The following is a 22778-nucleotide window of genomic DNA, read 5'->3' on the forward strand; positions in this document are numbered from 1 at the left end:
ATTAAATAAATAAGAGACCATTCAAGAGCCATGACAACTGTGGTTTTGGCAGAAGTTCCAGTTCTCATGGAATATACGAAACAACATTTAACTAAAGAGTCTGATGGGAAAACTCAGCTTCCAAAAAGGATCAAAATCTCCCTCTGCTGGGAAGATGAAATCTGCAACTATAAAACTAATTTCAAATTTCAAGGTTGAAAAGAACTATGATTTTAGTAATGCCCTAATTAGTGTAATTATAGATGAGCTAGAATTTTGGTTCCATATAATTAGAAAAGTTATCTCCTGTTTTTGTCGGTCTCTTACAGATGACAAGTCAAAATATCGTTTAAAAAAGAGGCAAGGAAAACAAATAGAAACAAATTAATTATTAAAATGAATTAAATGATACAATAGAAAGATGAAGTGCTAAGGTAATATAAAGGTAATAATGCTCCAATATTAAAATCTAACTGCCTTTTACATGACACAGTCTTACATACAGGACAGTCTTTGTCTCTTACAGACAAATAAACATCTTTCTTATACCGTTGCGTCATCTATCAATCTATCCACTTTTAACATATCCCCAGGTTAGACTCACTGTTTAATTCGGAATAAATAATTTTTCCTGTAGTGTAGATATGCAAAAAGCTAAGGCAGATTTTTTGTTTAATTATATGACTACAGCTTTCCTGTATGAGATTCCTGTGCAGTAATGACTGGACAACCGAACCGTAAAGAACCAGAAGACATTCTTCTTTTTCTTTAGAAAAAATGATACCCTTAATCACACTCAAATCTTTAGACTTCCTGAAACCATTACCATGCTATGTATGTAAAATAAAAAAGGGACCTGAGAATCCGGTAAACATGTTTCAATTCAACTGTGAGAGACCTGAAAAAAAATTTCTTTTATGTGTGTATTTTTGTTGATATTTCACTTTTTTCCTGAGAATTATTTTTCTTGTAGAAGGCACGTGGGATACAAGATTAAGTAAAATGCAAAAAAAAAAAAACCGAAATAGAAAAGCTATCATAATAGGTTAGTGCTGATTTCAACTTACATTTTGATGCAGCTTATTTGCCCTGGTGCACGTGCCCTGTCAAAAGTGAGGTGTGAACTGAGGACCGCTGCCCAGAATTCCCATGACTCCACTTTTGAGAGATTCACTAGATCTGAATAAATATTTGAAAACACCTATCATTAATATTTGGTGGGACTTTTACGTATGGAATCCAGCAAGACTCTGATGCATAGTCACAATTTTACATTGATTTCAGGAAGGAAGGGATTTTCCTTTGGACTTTTATATTCTCGATGTTCGTTCCTCTGCAAACACAGATGGTAATATTCATTCATGTGTCTCGCCACTGTTTGAAAGAATTGGTTAATATTTGTGAAGCACCTGGTTTTTGAAATAATTCATTGCAGTGATGTTTATTACAATAGTGTGCATTACACAGCTCAGTAAAGAGCCTGTCCTCAGCAGAATACAAATACAACTATGATACAGCTGTAGATAACTGCCTGCAGTGGTATTAAAAACCTTCTGTTTCTTCAGCAGCTCCTGCAAGCAGAGAGTGTTGTTTGAAGGAACAGAATGATATTGTGGCTAAAGGTAACCCTTTAAGAGGCACCACATCAGTCTGCAGATCTCCACATGCTGGAGATTCTTTGCTACTGGGACAAGGTAAGCTGAGGAGTTCGGAATGATACTGAAATTAGGCCTAATGCTTCTTTACAGTCACACTTTATATGTAGTAATCATAGAATCATAGGATCACTGAGGCTGGAAAAGTCCTTTAAGATCATCACGTCCAACAGTAAATGTTTGTGTGTGTATATATATATTTATGTAGTGTATGGGCTGTTTTAGCTCTAGCCATTTTATGTGTTTCCTCCAGCTTGCTTAGTTTTAGAAACTAGACATGTTGGACCCCCTATTGTGGGGAGAGACACCCATTCACAAATGACTGCAGTTCATTACAGCTTGCTAAACTTAGAGCACTGGACTACAAATACCATAACAAAACTCTTAAAAGAGACATTTTTGGGATGAAAGACAGTTCTTATTATATTTTTCAGCTCATTAGAGGTATTATTCTAAATAAAAGTGCACACAGTTTGATTTAAACCAAAAAAAAATCTTTCATGATAACTGAATACTTAGAAATTCTTTTACATGTCAGGGGCTTTGCCTTTTGACTAGCATTACACCAGCCAGATCTCTGACCAAAGTGAAGTGGATATAACTCCCTGGTCTCCCTGGTTCGTCAAACATCGAGTGGAAGTAAGCAAGAGTTTGCAAGACATATTTTCCCCCAGGATGATCTCATTACACATACTGTTTGAAGCACCCAGGATCTGAACATGAGAGCTCCTTGTGAAATTCATAACAAATAGCTCCCTGGAGAGATTTCACCTCCTTTCATGTTTAAGAAACATGGAAAAATAAACAACATCTTCTTCTCAAAATTATTCTGTTAAAGGCATGAAGCTAATTATTTTCACATTTCTTAAACTCCACAAATGATGATATAGTTTTCAGTGATTGAGATGACTGCATGATCTTTCATTAATAAAATACACCTTCATACAACATTTCAAAACTGGAACTGGTTGTCTGTAACTGGTTGAATCCTTTCCATACATTTTGCTTCTAGTAATACTCTGTGTATATTGACCAAAACTGAACACAAAAAAATTATTATTCACTATTGCATTACTAATTCCACTGTACAAACACTGTAAATGCAATACTGCAAATGACTGAATATGGTTGGTCTTAATCTTATGTTTCTGAAATGAATATAATATTAAATCTCTGTAAGATTTGGCTTAAAATGATACATTTCCTTCTCTGATCTTATGAAAGTCCCAGTGTTAACAAAGCAACAAACAAGAAATCATTTCATCCTCTACACAATGCCCTGCAACTTTCTTGTAACACTAGAATTCATTATTATTTCAGACCTGATAAACCATATGGCCTTGTGTACTTTTCCTGCACATAACCAAGAATAGGTATATTTCTGACAAGTGATAGCATAAAAGCCTCCATTTTATGATTTTCCTGGAGCGATATTTTCTAGGAAATGGGATACATGGATAAGAAATATTTTCTCATTGGGAAGGTGACAGAGAGGAGGGGGAGAGAGAGAGAGAGAAATCTAACCTTTGAGGGTCAAAAAATAATAAGTAAACTAAGAAGCATCATAGCTGGAGAAAAAAAGGAAGAACAACAAAAAGAAAAAATCACAGAAATAAGGGAAGTTAGATGGGGAAAGGCAGAGAAAAGTCGGATCACCAAAAGGAATAGTTTTTGAAAAAAGAAATGAATAGAAGCTAAAGAGAAAATATGGGTAGTATAAAAGAAAGACACATGAAAATATAAAGAAGGCTGAAATAAAAAAATAATTATGAAAGGACTAAAGTATTAAGGAGATATTTTATGTGACATTAGTACAAGACAGGCAAGTAGTCAAAAAAAAAAAAAAAGAAAGAATGAAAAAAAAGCCTAGCAGTCAAACTGAAAAACTGAAACAAACACTTATCTTGGAAGTAGAATGGTTTTTATCTTTTAAATACCTCCGGGGTTGGTGATTCAACTGTTAGTCAATGTTCACCTCAATTTCATAATGTAGGATCATAGAACGGTTAGAGTTGGAAGGGACCTTAAAGATCATCGAGTTCTAAACCCCTTCCACTGGCAGGGACACCTCCCACTAGACTGGATTGCTCAAAGCTCCATCCAAACTGGCCTGGAACCCCTCCAGGCTTGGAGCATCCACAACTTCCTGGGGCAACCTGTTCCAGTGCCTCGCCACCCTGACAGTGAAGAATTTCTTCCTAATATTTAACCTAAATATACCCTTTTCCAGTTTGAAGCCATTATCCCTCGCCCTATCACTATATGCCCTTGTAAAATATCTCAATATTTTTCCTGCATTAGAGCTCAATTTATCAAATCCCTTTCTGAACAGCTTTACTTGCAATACCAAATCCTGCTAATTACCTGAGTGAATATAGTGTTTTGTAATTTTATAATTGATTCTACAGGCATGACTTTAAAGGCTCCACTGCACAGAGTCGTTAATCTGCCTATGAGGAACTTATTTAAAACTGCTGCTACTGAAAGTAGTAAAAGGAATGAAGCAGCAGAAGTAAACTGTCTTATGTGAATCTTCCATATATGGATATAAAAATATCCGTAAAACATGGGTAAGCCAGTTGAAAGAAATGATCACACGACATATTTGGCAGCAAGAACTGCTAAATATTAATAATGGAAGGTAAATACACTATTAAGCATTTTAAGTGTCTGAGAACTTTAACTGTATGAAAAACTGGGTTACCTGATTTCTACTTGATAAAGTATTCAAAAACATATGAAAATACAGTGTCAGCTTTAACTCCTGTTTTCTCATAGAGACACCATTATCGAAAACCTGCTTCCTCTTTCATTCCTTAGTACAACTTTGGTGCTACTCCACAGGGAAAAAACAAGCACATAGAAATAAAAAATATTTTCTTAAATGGAGCATGAAGAAAAAAAGTAATAGAAAATGTACCTGTAGCACCTTCCACCTTGTGTTGAGGTCTTCCACACAGCTGAGACTGTACTGGGAGAGTTGAATATCAGAGGGAGTGAACCGGTGAGCGAGCTCATTGACCTGATGAACCTTCTCTTTAAGGGGTACAATTTCTGCTCGATAAACCTGTGTGAATTAAACATGAATAAAGATAAGCACTACCTTCAAAAACTGTTGTCTCTGATACCAGCTGATTAGTGATGTAAAAGAATTCCATGTCAAGCTGAAAGGAAGGAGTGTACTGGTCATGATACAGTTAACAGCCTTTTTGCATAAGTTCATATGGACTTTAGGTTTCAATGGTAAGGCCCAGCATTTCAGAAGGTGATATAAAGTTGGAGCCTTCCTTGCAATTTTTGGCCAGTTAAGCCATCTCTGTAACCAGCACACCCACTGGAATGTGTACCTGTTTAACACATGAAAACAGAGAAAGACTGCTGTTCCCAAATACAAGGAATGAAAAAGAGAAGCAGTGATAAAACTATTATAGACCTCACTAAGGCCATGATCTTACCCTGAGTATCTTGTGTATTACAAACAAAAGGATAGTAATAGGAAGTAAAAAAAAAAATATATATTTTTTTTTGCTATGAATCCTAAACTGGCCTACATGTCTCATATTTCATCAAAAAATAAAGAATGTATCTGTAAGGTAGCTTTTAAAATTACGCATAAGAGCAGTCTAGCTACACATTTCAGTATTATATGTGAAAACCAGAAGCTGCTAGTTACAAGTTTCTTGATTTTATAAGCAACAAGCTGATGATGATGCATCTAAGTAAAATGAGATAAATTCAGGGCACCATGACTCTATCAAAGATAGGAATCTCTGTGCAGATATTCCATTGTTCCATATCTGTCTTTTCTAAGGAGACATTTATGAATCAATCTTTAATATGATAAAGTATGTCAAAATATAACAATGAGCCACTTCTAAGGGAAAAATTCTGTCATTTTCAGGAGCACAATTTATTGCCATATGATGTCTGCACACAAAGGCAGGAAAATTTATTTGCTGTATTAGTTTTGCTTTCTAGTTCCTTTCTCTAAGTATTTTTAATACAGACCACATGTGGTCCACATCTCATTTTAAATTATCAAGTAACTTTAAATTACTGCCTAGTAATCATTTTATCAAAGTGGGACACAAAAAAGGTCAAAAAAAGCCCATCCAATATCTCAGTGAACCTTAGGAGTAAATAGTATGAAGACATTTGTAGACATTACAATGCCATGAACTGCTCCAAAGGTAAACATCGTAGAAAAATTGTTCATCAAATGTCTTTCAAAACCAGACTTGACTTTCCTTAATTATGTTAAATTACCCTACAACATAAGGAGTTAGACTGACTTAAGTGGCACTCATATACAGTGAATGACTTTAACGATAAACCTGTAGAATACACAATCACAAGTGATGTGCATTTTGTAAAGGAAAGTGTTGAAAACTATGAAAGTGCCATGATATGAGAGAAAAGGCACACATTAAGTTCATGATATAACACTTGACTTCTCCATTTCACCACTTTTATACAACTGGAATACAACTGACATTACTGGAGAGAATGTTAATTTACAGTGTAGTGCAGAGCAAGGTCTGTGATGCAAAGAAAAGGAAAAGAGTGCACATATTTGGTTTTATCTCACAGACTTATACATGTACTTACACAGATCATTTTAGTTAGTAACTGAGTTCAGAAAACAAACAACGTGCTTTAAATATAGACATTTGTTCTTGCAAATAATTATTTTACTGCTTTTTATTGTGATTCATTAGTTTCAGTGGCCCAAGATCCTCAGCTGTGACTCTGTGGCTTGTACTTGGGATGGTGAACTAGGTTCCTCCGGTGTTGGTCAGTTTCCAAGATGACAGAACACCTCTCAGTTAGTGTTACCATTGCCCACGTTGTGTATATATAGAAATATATATTTTTATATATTTCATTTTTATAAATAATACATATATCTATATAAAATGAAAAGAACACTGATAGAATAAATGCAGATCAATAGATGCAAAGATCAGTCTTTAATGCACTTTAATGCATTAAACCAAGTTAATTTTCTATTAATTTGTATGGCAATAGGATCAGGCTCTGATTGAAAACTTCATTGCTTAGGCAAAGCACACAGGCTTAAGCTTAAAAAACACTTATTTTTAAACATATACTTAAGTATCTGGCTGACTTCAGACCAATTATTTGCATCTGCAATGTTGACTTGAAACAAGTGGTCTCACTTGAAGATTGACATAAATGATTAGGTAAATCACACAATCATCATAAAGTGAAATGTTGTGGTGAAATAGAAGATGCTTCATAATTAGTCAACATGTTTTTTGATAAGGTAGTTTTACAGAGCAGAAAGGCTAAGGCACGGAAGCAAGTCACAAGAAAAGAAATCAAATCATAGAAATATATATGGAAGTAAAAAATAAAACTTATCTGCCCCCTCATCAATTGATGTCTTAATTCTTTTTCTACTGCAAGGATACTGATTTTTTATGCTAATTTTCCAAAGTATGAAATACAACAGCTTTTCCACCATCTTTAAATTCTGTATTCTGTATTCCATTATTATGAAGCTTGAAATTTTACTAGCATTTTTATTAGTTAAGCAAATCAAAACATAAGAAACAACAACAACAAAAGAATGCTAGTAAATGCACAGCCATTGAATTAATGCCAGTAAGTTTACAATTAAGAACTGTAGACAGAAAAGAAAAAAATACCCACAGAAAGATTTGGCATATGACATTGTATGCTTAAAAAAGTTAGTGACTGTAAGGCTACAAGTGACTATAGTTAATGACTATAAGAAAGTTCATCACAAACAACAGGTCTATGAGTCAACATACATGAGTCTAGAGCTAAGTTTTTGCTTTAGAGTAAGTGAAATTCAATATGAGTTTTCTTTTTATTTAACAACTATTCAAACAAGTTTAATATATAATAATAATTTCTATGTCTTCTAGAGTACTTGTCATCTGTGGAAGTAGGAATTTAGAATTTCTGCTGGATTGTAATTTTCATCAGTATGATTAAATGTTTTACAGAAATATTTATATTTTTAATCATCAGTTTGTAAAGTATGACTGATTCATTTTTCTATTTTTTCCTTCTGTATAAAAAATACCATACACATCACAGGTTTATATCAGAAAAATTTAGAGGACTGTATTGCTGGTAATTTAAAAACAAACACACATGGTGAGCAGTGTACTATTACCATAAGGAGACCTATTTGAACCAATTAAATTGCTCAGGGTGTGAATGACTTCTCAGTGTGAACAGCAATAGGACAAACAGCCCCAAATTATCATCATTATAACGGTCCTTATGCAAGAAAGAATTTCAATGGTATGTGATACTGTAGGTGGTAGATTGGATTTTAAATGATCTGTACAGTGCTGTTAGAAAATACTTTAAAATGCTGTGGAAAATTAGCAGGAACTCTAGAAGACACCCTAACAAGCCAAATACTAAAAGTCTAGAACATACAGTGGCCGAAATGAAAATCTCATCTCACCCAGTCGCTTGTGTGATAGTAGCCAATACAATTGCTTAGGGAAGAAAGTCAGGGAAAGCATCAGCTTCCCTGCTCCTTGCAGTACTCTTCTAGCTCAGCAATTTGGGTCTCAGAGATTCTGGAGCCAGAAGTTGTATTTCTGTGTCAATCAGATCTTGATGGATTTGTCTTCCATGAAATTATCTAATCAATCTTTGAACTACCATAGGCTTTTATGATCCAAAAATATGCTATGGTAAGCTCAATATTAGGTTGAAGAACGATCACATTTTTGCTTTTTTTTAAACCTATTACTTCAGACCTACCTTAATTCTCAGCTCATGAGAGACAGTGATCAACCATTCCTAAAAACTATCATGACATTTGTCCCCTTCCATTCCTCATAAAAGAAGAAAATTTTGTTAATAGTTATAGTTGTCTATACTTCCATTAGAATACTTGATCAAATAGTCATCTGGGTCTGGTGACTTTTAGCTTATCTATTCTTGCTTCAAATAGCTTTCTCTGTTATTTTTCTTCAGCCACTCCATCTTTCTAGGTCCTGCAAGAGTCCATTTTGATGGTATGGATTTGTTTCCAGTTTCCATTGTTAGTGTCTCCATACTGTCTTCACACACTTTGCTTTTTTGTTTCCTTTTCAACAGGCTTCCTCATTCGTGTGTATCTTCTTTTCTGAAAACTGAGCCTTGCTGTATTGGATTTTTGGGTTATTTTTCATCCCTGCAGAGATGCTGACCTTTAGATAATAGTGATCCATATTATGATAGCAATGTTTTAAACTTGCACTGCTCAGTACCAAGCCAAATCTCTTCCTTTCCAGTTATCATGTTGTTTTTTCCTAACATGAGATATTTTCTATTTAGGGCTGGATCTTCAAATCAAAAAGGATTTTAGACTGGTGTCTGTAATTGCAGATTGATTTCTTACATGTTTTAGAGTATTCAGGCTACGACTCCCCAGATTACTTGCAGGTCCTTTTCTGCATGTTTTCCATTAAACTTGGTTGTGCTTTGGGCATCCTGTTCCAAAGTAGTCAAAGCCACACATAGCCCTCACTGATTTCCAGAATACAAATTCTGTTAACGAAAATTCCATGGTTTTAAAAATATGATTAGGGCATTTTTAAGATTTCCTTCCTTCCACATTTCACATTCCAGTGTTTTTTTAACTTTTCTTTCTTTTATTTTGTGATCCCTAACATCTAGAAGAGTACTGACAACTTCTTTGGAAGGCTGCTCAATATTCAGAAGAGAGATAAAATAAAAAAAGCGTAGGTTTAAATATTTACCAAAGGGAAATGGGTTTTGTCAATGCCATGGAAAGGGCTTTTGTTTTTTTATGATCCATAAATTAGTCCCATGAAATCTGGAAGGTAATTCATGAATTGTTTGAGTAGAAAAGTAAATAAATAGTAAGCAAGCTTATTTCAAGCGACAGAGATATTATATACTTTGCTAGCTTCAGGGAGCTTTCATCGCAAAATTTATAAATAGAAATTCAGAAATAAAAATTCACATTGACTCTACAATGCATATTTTCCATTTTGCAACCCCTCTCCTCCTCAACCACATGTGCGACTGCTCACTAACAAGTAAAACACAGTATTCAGGCATCCAACCAAAATTAAATCAAGTGCCTGTAACTTCTGGCCCACTGGAGTTAATGGAATAGTGTGACTAAATCACGCTATGACACTTGGAAAATACACTCTGAAGAGGAATTGTATTCTCAGAACCGTACCGCCCCTTATTCACAGAAAAAACGTAAAGTAAAATACAGGATGACTTTTATTTGTTGCTTGCTACTGTAAAATGTCAGCAGGTCATCACAATTCCTTTTTCTCTTACTGTGTTTATTCCTACTGATCCCAACACCTACCATATGTGTTTAGATGTATTCCAGAACAGACAGCTTTGTCAGAACAAACATCAATTATGTAGCTGTACTGAGAGCAAGAAATCATTATTGCTTAACATTCACCACAAAAATAAAAGGAAAATAGCAGCACGTCCATATATTCTTATGTACATTTCAGTAGTACTGAGACTGTGTTTAGCTGTATTTTTCTTAAAAATTATATTAAATAAACAGATACCATCTAATAATTACTTATTTGCAATTGTTCCATAATTGTTCAATTCTAAAATTAAAAAAGTAATGGAGCTTTTAGATTATGATTTCAAATACAATCACTATTCTTATTGGCTTCTACGTATCCAAAATATTTCTGCTGTGAAAAATAGCTTGGGAGCATATTAATTTTTTGCTACTTTTGTCCCTCATGTAGCCCTAACAACACTTGGACTTACATTTATGAGTTTAGAAAAATCTTTGTAAGGCCATGTATAACAATTACACTACAACTACAGTGTAATATTGCTTTCCAAGTATATCGTCCTTATCCTGAACACACTAGTAAAGATCAAGACTCATTAACAGTTCCCATACTCATGGAAGGAGGGGCCACGAATCTCAGCAGACATACAGTAATACCCTTCTCTTGTTGAAAGTGAAGTTAAAGGAGGTAAAATTCATTTTACCAATACACCAATACCTTAAATGTTCAAGTGTCTGAAAATGAGTCTCTCTATTTTTTGGTTATGGGTGAAACAGGCTGGTGAAATAGAAACAGGAACAGATACCTTTCTAAGATGGTAAAGGCAATTTGGTTTAACCTCTAATTTTTCTTCTCAGATTTTAAGAACTGGCAATTCTAGCAACACCAGCTTTGATTTGAATGCTAGACACATTTGTTTTGAGCACAAAAAGAGAAGTCAGAACTGATCCCAAAGCTAGTTTCTCCCAAAGATAGTATAGGCAAGACTTCAGTAGATAGTATCCTTTCTCACTGATGTTCTTTTTTTAAAAGCCACAAACCAAGGAATTTCAAATATTGTTTATTATCCTTTAAAAGGGGTGGAAAAAAGGCAAAAAACCCAAATAAAATTAGTAATAATTTGAAAATCATGACAACTCATCTTTGACCTTCCAGCAATGGTATTTACTATTTAGGCAGTTCACACACAGACATTAAATGGGGCTAAACATTGTTGCAGCTATATTTAGAAGTGAAATGTTCTTTACTTCCTAACAAACATTTCAATAGCATGCCGGCTTAGGCATCTATGAAAACTGAAGGTCAGAACACAAATTTCTTACTTTTATTAGTGATTAAATGAATAAGACATTCTACACATTTTTATAGATCTATTTGTGAAAATCATTGCAGTCATGCACTAAAGACATTTTTCACTTTCATAAAACCCTAAACTGTCCTGAAAAATACACTGAAAAAATTAAAATTAAAATAAAAAAAAAGAAAAAAAAAAGATACCAAGTAGAAAAGACTAATGAGTAATTAGCAAATTAGTCATCAATCTCCTATTTTTGTGGGTGGGTAATAAGGCTTTATTGTATTGATGATTTTGTAGATAGGTTATATCCTAAGAAGATTTAATCAATTACTATATCATGTCATTTAATTTGAATATACTACTTTAATTATCTCTAAAAGGAAATGACAAACTAATTGTCGGATCTGGAACTTCTAAAAATAGAGTTAACATCGCTATTGCAGAAACACAGAATCACAGAATGGCTGAAGTTGGAAGGCACCCTCGAGGTCACTTCTTACAGTCCCACTGGTCACTGAGAAGCAAGTTGGCCAGGACCATGTCCAGTCGGATTTTGAATATCTCTAAGGATGGAGACTCCACGGCCTCTCTGGGCAACCTGTTCTACTGTTTGACCACGCACAGGTGTCTTCTTGTACTCAGACGAAATGGCATGTTTTTTCATTTGTGCCCATTGCCTCTTGCTATGTTGATGGACAGTACTGAGAAGACTCCGTCTTCCTCTTGATTCCCTCACATCAGGTATTTATACATATTGATAAGATCCTGAGCCACCTTTTCTCAAGGTTGAGCAGCCCCAGTTTTCTCACCCTCTCTTCATAGGAAAGGTGCTTATGTCCTCTAACCATATTTGGGGCCTTGCACTGGACTTGTTCCAGTTAAGTCCATTTCTCTCTTGTACCAAGAGATATGCAGCTAAATCAGATCAGGATCCATTTGCACATTAAGGTGAGGCCACCTTATACCTGGGCAACAGCAGGTTCCCAGCGCTGGCATTTCTCTACCTTAGCTCCCTTTAGTGTCCAACTGGAGAAGTACGGCCCAGAGGCTATCTTCAGGTTTTGTATATAAAACCGTACAAGGTGGAACAAAACTGACAAATTCTACCCAGGACAATTTAACAGTCTCCATCTTTTTCATTCAAAATGAGTGTTTATTCTCTGATGGGCTTAGTGTATTCTGATTGAAATTTCAGTGAAGCCTGGGATTGTCAGGTGCTAGCTCAATGTGCTACACTTAGCTTCCTTTTAAACTCACACTGTATTTTTATTTGATTCTAGTGCTCCTGGGGACAGTCAGTGTTGAAACAAAATGGATTTTAGCTGATTTGATTTTCCATCCTATATATTTTTATAAACTCAGAAATGACCAAGCAAGACTGCACTAGAGTAGAATATAAATCTTTCTCTGGGATAAAAATAGTCCAAATAGAAGACACTGGGGAGAAAGAAAATCAAATGCCTTTTAATTCCTATCCCATTTTGAATCCTGTATTTCTGAATCTGATGAAACATTAAATTTTTCAAAAGTTATTTCCTACAATTTGGAAGACTAACTCAGTACTTCCTTATTAATAAGGATATTAAAATTTGGATAGAACAAATGAAAATGAACTAACCTCAGGTATTAATTTTCTTCTTTTTTGAACTTTCCAGGGGAAAAGCTATGATATGTAGCAATGTTGCACGTAGAAAAAGATTATTTAATTATTAGGATATCTAATGTAATAAACAGAAGCACACTAATAGATGCACATTTCCTGTAACACGTATCACTTTGTTAGTATGAATTCCTGGTTTATTTTTTTAAAATCAACAGCTAATATGTATTTTTATGATCTCTGAACAGATACAGTCTATGATACTGTCTCGTCATTTACTGTGAAATCGTGTTCTCCTCCACGGGGGAAGAAATGTGAATGGAGGGGAAACATAAACGACCAAATTTAGCTTGTAATTCACTCTGCTAGAACAACTATAACCATGACATGGCAAAGCCTATCTCTGCTAAAGTGCTCACAAAGATTCTGCACCAATTTTTCCACATAATCAAAGTTAGTTACTCAGTTCCTTTGCAACCAAGAAGACAATCTGGCAATCATGAGATGAAGTGCCTAGGAACTGTAAGCAACTTGAAGCAATTCAAAGTGTAATCTGAAAGTCTAACACACATTAAATGAAGAACAGAAATATAAGGAATTTTTACAAAGAAAATTTTTATTTTAGTATGGTTTCATTCAGCATCATTAAAGCTAAAAGCCCTTGAAAAGATATACGTGCTCAGGTCACGGAGCCTCAGTCAAACCTGTTTTTAAACCATTAATAACACATTATCTATCTCTATTAGCTAACTGGTGAAAAATGTGTATTAGATATATACAAACATTAAAGGCTGACTAACCCATGTTCCTTACCAAAAAGCTCCTCCATGTTATAGAGATTCACAGGAGTTTCTCCTTACCCTCAGAGAATAGTTACTACAAAGTAAATCTCTATTGTGTTGTAGGGCAGCATGGTATTTTAAAGGCAAATATAGTATTTCACTGACAAAAAAGAAAGCAGTTTAAACCAGAAAGATTGCAACAACTGTATCATGATACTACAAAAGACCTCAAGTTTTCAGACATCAGCAGGCAGGCCCTATGCCTCAGGAGGAAAAACACAGATTCCTTGCATGGCTTTACAAAAGCCTAGTTTAGACACTACTAAGACACAGATTAAACATTAAAACAATTCGGACAAGAAGCTTCAAAAGCTACTCTTATCTTTTTTAACAAAAAACACATACAGATCTTTATTTTGATTTTAAAATACATCTTCTTTACTCAGCATGGTGAGGCACTGGAAGAGGTTGCCCAGAGAAGTTGTGGAGGCCCCATCCCTGGAAATGTTCAAGGCCAGGCTGGATGGGGCTTTGAGCAACCTGCTCTAGTGGGAGGTGTCCCTGCCCAGGGCAGGGGGGTTGGAACTCAATGATCTTTGAGGTCCCTTCCAACTCTAACCATTCTATGATTCTATGATTTATTTTCTCCTCTCCCCAACATAAAAGAACATGTTTACTTACAATATGCCAACATGTCTTTAAATTTACCATGTAAATATTTCATGATGTTTAGCCTCATAAAGTTGATAATTACTACCTTTAGCAAGGATAACAAAGTTAGAGCTTAAGGCTAAAAGGAGTTATTACAGTCCATCCAGTCTCTAACCTCCAGAAGAACACAGGTGAGATGGACGGTTCAAGCGTTTTGCTGAAAGCTCTGTTTTCCAATTCTTGAATTAACATTGTAATTCCTGTCTTCACCTTTTCACCACCACTGTATGACATGCAGGGTGTGGGTGTAGGTGACACCCCAAGTCAAAATCTTGAGGTGGAAATTCCTAGACTTCTTACGTCTAATAAGAACATACTTCAACAACGCCAGAGAAGGGATTTCAGTTCTAACAGTAGATTTTAGCAGAACATAAGCAACAACAATTTACTTCTTCAGCTAATTTAGGAAGAAAGAATACTAAAATAAAATGATGAAAAGGAGACAGTTAAATAAAACATAAAAAATGAAACAGGTCTAGCAGCACCAGACACAGGTGGCGAAACTGTCAGGAGCAGTGCCCACCTTGCCAGGCATTCAGGCTGAAACCCTTCTGGGTAGCGGGCTGCTGAGCAGGCTGCAGCTCTGGGAATGAGTAGCTGTGGCTTATGATGAAACCAATGAAAATTGTCATTCTTAATAGTCTAGATAATTGAACCTGACTAAAATAAAACAATTCGCAGGTAAAAGGTGAAGAGAATAAAAATAATTTGAGTGGCATTGCTGTCTGGACAAATTAGTGTCACTGATTCAATTGCCCTATTTGTAAATTGGGGATAATACTACTTCTACTGCAGCCTCAGAAAGAAGCTGAGAAGATTAACGCATACTACCTGGAACATGAGAAGCACTATAAAAGTGCTAAGCAGCAATTATAAGGTTTTATTTTGGGTTAACTTTGGACGAAAAATGAAATAAAACCCTATTAGGCTTTAAATATATAAAGATTAAAATGAGAAAAGTATAGCGCAAAGGGTCACTGATAAACATCCCAGGCAATCTAACATTCATTGCACTCCCTACTGCAAGCAGTCCCTAAGTAATTACTGGGTACCAGTATATGAGCTTGATAAATTGATTTTATTTTGCTCATTGATTTGCCCATGTCATAGTAACATTATCATTACAGAATCTGCACACTTGATAGTTACAACAACAAAATATATTCCCAGGAATAGGAGAGTCAATGTTTTAAGAAAAGATTTCATTAAAACCATAATACTGGCAGATTTCTCTTCATGGAAAAAAATTGCGTATTTGCAGAAAGCAGACAACATTAAAATTAATCTCTAGCACTCCTCTCTTTCTCCTCCTCTCTTGTCTCGCTTAACATACATGTCCCTGGTTATATATTCACTTCTGGTATGTCCTTTTGCTTTACGTAGAAATGTTTCAATAGCAGACTACATATAGCAGATCAGATTTCTGTTATAAATAGTCCTTGGGTATAATTTTTCTCCTCTTAGCCATGCACTTCCCTGGGCCCCGCTCACTTAGGAAAACCTGAATAAAATGATCCCATGGTAAAAAGAAAAATGTTACTTGCATTATATTCTTTTTCCCTTGGATAAATATTTACATTTCCAAGTTATTAGAGAAATAAGACTTTTGAACAGCATCACAAGAGTTAAAGAGCATCTTCTATTTAATGTCATGTCAGGGAATGTCAATACTTGATCATCAGACTCATCTCTATATGTCCTGGTTTTATATTGCAAACTTAAAATAAACAAAAAGCTATGTTAAATGCTAGAGTCCCTGCAATAACCATGCCGCTTAGGTACTTAAACATTAATGTTTAATTCTCTTTCTAAAAGCTCACGTCCCATTCTTATTTCTGATAAACTGATAAAAAAACAATCTTTTAAAAATGTTCTGGTCTGACCTCATTTCTGAACCTTAGAAGCATAAAACGACAGACAAGTCTTTATACATGTATTAGCCAGTTCTCTCAGCAGGGTATCAGAAACCAAGATCAGAGATTACCAATACTTAAAAAGTCAAATTCTGCCTGCGGATGTGCATGTTGAACTCCCACTGAAATCAGCAGGGTGAGTTCATACAAGGGAAAATTTGGCTGTAAATGAAATCTGTTGATCTAATAATAGTATGTTCTACCAAACTGGGTTGGAGGTAGAAAAGGTTTTCATTTTTTACTGGTCAGCTTTTTTTCTTCTTTAGAGAACAGGAATTTTTCTTACGGTCAGGGAAAAGTGAACAGTATCACTTAAACCAAGGGTCCTTAATCAAAGAGAAAATAGTCAATCTGTTCTATTAATAAACGTGCTACTTCAATTAATAAAAATCTGGTTCAAACCAGGTGAAATCTTGTGCAGGATTTTCCCAGGTGCCGGTTCTTTCACAAAATGGTTCACAAGAGGCTGTTTCTCACACTAGTTGTTGTGACTCCCCAAAAAGTTAATCAAAGAATACTCATTATTTGTTTATTCTTTGTTAACAGAAAAAACATTAATGTTTCCGTATCTCAATTATGTTACTGTTTCCCAATGACTAGTATGGCCAAGGGTAGTCTTACTTTTAAAAGACTGGTCTAGGATTTCACTTCTCTGCCTGCCTATCATTTTCTTATTATCTCTATGTGAAAACCATTTTGTACTCTCTCCTTAAAATAGGTACCTTGATATAGACAAAACCCCTATGTAATCTGTTCCCCATAAAAAATTCGCTATAGCTGAAGAGGTAGCATCTTAATATGACACCAGAAACGTATTGTTTATTTCAAAAGGAATCAGCAGAAGGAATGGTGGTTTGCTTCAGCTGTTTAAAATGGGCTTAAAATATTGGCTACTGTCATAGTTATTGCCATAACAAACTCTCCAATATTATGTGACTGATTACATAGAAAGAACATAAGGCAGATGAGATTTTTAGATTAAATTTGTATCAGTTTCAAATACATGACTATCACATATTAAATAACCACTTGTGATTATATTTCTTCTCATGTGAGAAAATAAATTAATTCATAAGCTCTTAAAATGAGATTAAGAGACCACAGGACACAACTGAGTAACTTTCATCTCCTACAAGCTAAGAAGCATAGCAGAACTAACTTAGCTGGTACAACTACGTGATGAAACACTCTATGGTTTTTAACCCAATTTCTTATTTCAAACAAACCTTAGAAAATTAAACTTGCCTCCAAAAGTGACAACCAAACAACCCTACTAAAGTCTCTGTTGTATAAAACTACCTTTGAAAAAAACAAAGTATAAGACACCAGGCTGTACAACCAACTAGGTAATGTAGTTAGCAGAAATGTCTTTGATAATTTACAACATCCTAAAAGTTGACTCATTACCAAATTAAAACAAAAACTTCAACTATTCTTTTCACCACAGAAAACTCCAAAAATATTTAAATTTAGAAAAATATTCTATTTAATAAGGACATCTGTAGGATGTCAAAGTGTTCCGCTAGATTTAAATATGATTTTGGTTTATTTTAAAATAAAGTTTGTTATGTTCTGATGTATTCTATGGATGCTTTAGAATCATAGAATCATATAATCATAGAATTGCCCAGGCCCGAAGAGACCTCCAAAGCTCATCTAGTCCGACCTCCCCGCAGTCAGCAGGGACACCCCCAACTAGACCAGGTTGCCCAGGGCCTCGTCGAGAATTTCAAAAACTTGCTTTGCTCTCAGATTCTCCATTGCAAGCAGCTGTCTGCACAGTTCTCTCAAAACAGCACTGTAAGAGTTCACATTTCTGGAATACCTCTTTTCAGCACAGCAGTAGCTGAACAGTACCAAAAGGAAGTACAGAAGAATATATAAGGTTGGTTGGTTTTGTTTTTTTTTAACAAACTGCCTACGATCATTCATTGCCCGGTAATTGAGGTTGCTGATTTAATATTGGAGTGTTTGTAATAATATGTTATTTTAACCTTGCCAAATCTATTTCTTCTCTTTCTGTGACCATGTAGGAACATGACTGAAATTTAGCTAATTATCCTAAGGGGCTGTCTTACTTTCTGTCTCATTTGGAGAAGAAATGCCTAGGCACAAAAGGACAGAGTGCATACAGAAAGTAATTTTGGAGTAGATGATGAGCAGATCGGTTCATTTCTGATCTATGCATAATTGCAAACTCTGTTCAGTTTACAGATTAGAAGGAAGTTTCAGGTGGACACTTCCCAGTGAACATTTGTCAGTAACATACAATTGGCTACAACTGTCAATTATGCCAAAGAAATTCTGAATTAAACAGCATATAATTCAGGCCTGACCTCACAGAAAAAAAGGGTTACTTATGCAGTACCCATGTGAATTTCTCATTGCCTTTTGTTTCATGATTTTGTAGAAAATAATTAGTAGAAATTGTATTAAAATTGCAAATAGGCTGTTACAAAAGAATTCTTACAACCTTTGTTACACTTGTAACATTAAATATATTAAAACTTGTTACATTAAATATATTTAAATCCATAATCTATATGCAAGGTTCATAGTCTTCCCATGCAATTGCTTTATTCATAACTGTAGAAGTGAACCTGCAAAAACAACAACCAGTTCTTAAGAAGTAAGATTAAAACTTTAGTGAAAATTGCTCACAGGAAATTACTTATGTCACTAAACTCTATTCTACTTTTTACAGTTAGAATCATCACATTGAGTCAAGGTGCTCTCTTTATGTGACAATGAAGGAGAACAAATCATTCTATAATAGAATGGAGTTAATTGAAAATAGGGCTACACAATTCAGCTTTTATTTGGCAGGTGGAGTTGTTGAGATATATACCTCTATTTAGAACTAGAGAAACGACAGACACTACTACCTGTTCTTCATAATTATTTTTTTATTCTTTTGCAGAATAATACTCTTCTTAAAAAAGAGTAAAAAAGAAAAGAGTTATATTCCCCATGGAGTCCAGAGGGTCTGCTGTCCATTTACAGTGTGCTGTTCATTTACAGTGTGTCTGTCTGTGACAGAAAACTGAAGCAGTTATATGCCACTAGCGACACGGTAGAGTATCACGGCCACAAGAAAGTATTGTGCTTTCATAAGCACCTTTGAGTAGCTGAACTGCTTTTAGTAAGAGATAAACCACACTGTTAAAATTAAATTGTCTTCTCTGTCACGAAATAGTGTGCACAACATCCCAAAATAGTGGCCTCTGGTTTAAAACGGAACTTTTCAGACTGTACAAGTATCAAAATCTAAAACTTCCTAAGGGAACACTTCTGAATACTAAACAGCATCCATTCCTCTTAGCATTTCTCAGCAGATGTCTACAGACAAGCAAGAAAACAGTGAGAAGGTATCAGCATGACATGCAGTGATTGTTGCACTAGCAGCGTAACCATTATCAAGGTTTTGGTTGGTATGGAGCGAAGAAGGGTCTTTTGGGGAGAAAGAGAGGGAAGGTAGTTCTGCTAACATTCCTGGAATGGCTCTTAGAATATGATAACCAAATGGATGAGGTAGGTATGATTGCATATGTCAACACTAGAAAAAGCTTAATACAAAAACTGAGTGATGGTCTCATGTGAGCCTAAGCATTCCTGGCATTCCGATGAGGAGAAAAAATTGTTAGTATTTGCAAGAAGAAAGCATCTGTTGAATTTGCTGCAGAAATAAGTAGAAATCTCAGGTCATGTCTAAAATATGATGTGAGCTACAATCAAAATGATAAGCCAATGGATATTAGGGGACATTTAACAGATTCATTTGGGCTTGAATTGAATTTAAGACCGGCAAGTGGTGGTTTGGATTTTAATGGACAGAAAGGTATGCTTGGAAGAGAGAGAGAGAATATGCGTTATAAAGAAAGTTTTATTTCAGTCTGCAGATAAGATTAATCAGATGAGAAAAGAAAAAAGGGATAATAACAGAGAAGCAGAGAAATCTGACAATATTTTTATTCTGGGTCATCTGTAGTCTACTTTGCATTCTTTCTAAAACTATTTATCTCTTGTCCTCAGTATCAGAGATGAATACCAATTGGTACATTAATACAGACTACGGATCTGTAATAATAATCTATTGATACTGATCAAGGATCAGTATTTTGTGCGAGTTCCACGTTATGCCATGACCTTAATTGCTCCAGCAACTATAGCTAAAGAGAACAGTGACAAATGGCACTGGGTAAACTCATTCCCTAGAAAGTTATTCATCAGCTTGGGTTTTGAAAGCCTAATGTGATTCCGATTAGGGGAAGGATTTGCAAGAAATGCAATCGCATGCGACCAGTATTTTGAAGATCTGCTCAGAAGGTGCTTAGAGTGCTTAGATGTACAGAGAGTAATAAGTACTCTCCCCGACACTGTAGTATCATCCATCATTATGATACATATAACAAAAACAGAGCAAGGATGAGAAATGTATAATATATAAATTTGATAATGTTGGGTTAATAAAATAATTTATAAAGTATATTGTTTATGATTAACTTTCAGCTGAAGGCTATATAGCTTATGTCTTCTTTGACAAATTTACTTTTTAATTAAAACATTTTCAAAGGAAAAGTATTTAACCTTTAACTGAATCAATTACTAAGGGGAATGAGAAAAAAACAGTAACCAGGCATGTGTTTGGCCAGCTTATACAGGCTAAGTAACAGATATCAAAGGCAACTAAAACCGTACAGTTGAGTCGAATGTCTCAGTGATTCTCCCAGTCTTGAATATTGTAAGGTATTTTTAAAATTGCACATTAGGAATTACATAACAGGTTTAACTCATTTTCCATGTCCATTCTCTTATGCCTACAGCATTTTGGGGGATTACTCTACCAGAAATTTCTCTTGCCCCTTCAGTCTACCCATCACTGGACCTCCAAAGCAATATTTTGTTTACTAATCACAGAATCTTCATGGTTGGAAAGGACCTCTGAGATCACCGAGACCAACCATACACACAAAAAGCACCCCTACAGTCACAGACACTGGAGCATGCCCTGAAGTGCCACATCTACACCTTTCTTGAATACCTCCAGGGATGATGACTCGACTACCTCCCTGGGCAGGCTGTTCCAGTGCCTGACCACTCCCTCAGTAAAGTAATTCTTCCTGATATCTAATCTAAACCTCCCCTGCCACAACTTCAGACCATTTCCTCTGGTCCTGTCATTATTCCCTTGGGAGAAGAGGCCAACACCCACCTCTCTACAGCCTCCTTTCAGGTAGTTGTAGAGGGCAATGAGGTCTCCCCTCAGCCTCCTCTGCTCCAAACTAAACATGCCCAGTTCCCTCAGCCTCTCCTTGTATGAATGTTCTCTAGACAGCTCACCAGCTTGGTGGCTCTCCTCTGGACTACAAATATAATACTGTTATTGAAAATTTATTTTATGTAGTTGTTAAAAACGTATGAAGAAAATAAACATGTATTACATTTTGTAGAAAGGTCTAGATTTGCTTTGATTTCTTGTGCAAAAGTAGCCAAAACAGAATCTTTATCTTACATCTTTGATGGCTGTGGAATTGGAACACACAAAAAAATAGCTTCCCAATACTTTGAATTTCATTTAAACAAAATAGAGGGGTGGGGTAAGAAAAACTTATCAAATTTGATCATTATTACTGAGATCCTAATAATGGCTGTATCTAAGTTTATCAAGAGAGGGTCAGAAACGAATTTACTATCCAACACGTGTTCAACATAAAAATGGGCTTAAATTATGTCTTATTGCTCCTATCACAAACAATATACTTACATTAAATCTTATTTTTCAGGTCTGAAAAACTAAACTCAGCAATTAAGGCTAGGATTGTGAGTATATGTTAAATATTTGTGCACTTCAGGTAGGTATGCTAAGGATATAAAGAATCAGATCAAAGTTTCTACAGTCTAGCCAGTTGGCATGTGAAATGCAAACTTGAAAACTTTTTAAGGATTTCCATTTTCTGTTTTAGGGTTACATACATTATTGGTCTTGATTTACAACTTTTCTAAAACATATTTCACTCCAAGAAAAACTATGTATGTCTTAAATATGATTAACTGAGGTAAAAACCTACAAAGCCTAAAACCATACCGTTTTTTATTTGGGCCTTCAAATTGCAGACACAATTGTAGGTTTTTTGGTAGTTACTAATTTCACAAACATGCTTACATTGCCTAGTTAGTACATGCATCTTTCTTCAGTATCTATGTTGTAATTACACTTCGTTAGAGCAATACATACATTCTAGACAGCACGTTTTGGCGCAATTAGTGTACTACTTGCACAATTAATGTTATTCAGCTTTTGGATTACTGTGTTCTTATATTACCTAAGCTAATTACAATCACTTAGAAGGTGCTGAAAGCACAATATCACCATGTGTGCACCTAGCAGACTATGAATTGAAAGGTTATAGCTTATAAGGGTTTAAATATATTCTATATGTTTTTTTCACTTACCATTTAGATTATAATCTTACCGTATGCTCTTATGATAGCTTATATTCATAAATAGTTTAAGTAAATATGGTACAAATGAGAT

General features: G+C 35.1%; 1 protein-coding gene across 7 annotated transcripts in view; it reads right to left on the bottom strand.

The window, feature by feature from the left end:
• The window catches only part of DMD (dystrophin), a 1195780-nt gene that overhangs the window by 182940 nt on the left and 990062 nt on the right, over nt 1-22778 (bottom strand). For all 7 annotated transcript variants that reach the window (XM_014954058.1, XM_014954055.1, XM_014954053.1 and 4 more), the window contains one exon: nt 4555-4701. In XM_014954058.1, coding sequence (XP_014809544.1) covers nt 4555-4701 — 147 coding nt within the window. The remainder of the gene's footprint in view (nt 1-4554; nt 4702-22778) is intronic.

Source organism: Calidris pugnax, unplaced genomic scaffold, assembly GCF_001431845.1.
Source record: "Calidris pugnax isolate Ruff unplaced genomic scaffold, ASM143184v1 scaffold246, whole genome shotgun sequence".
Lineage (NCBI taxonomy): Eukaryota > Metazoa > Chordata > Aves > Charadriiformes > Scolopacidae > Calidris > Calidris pugnax.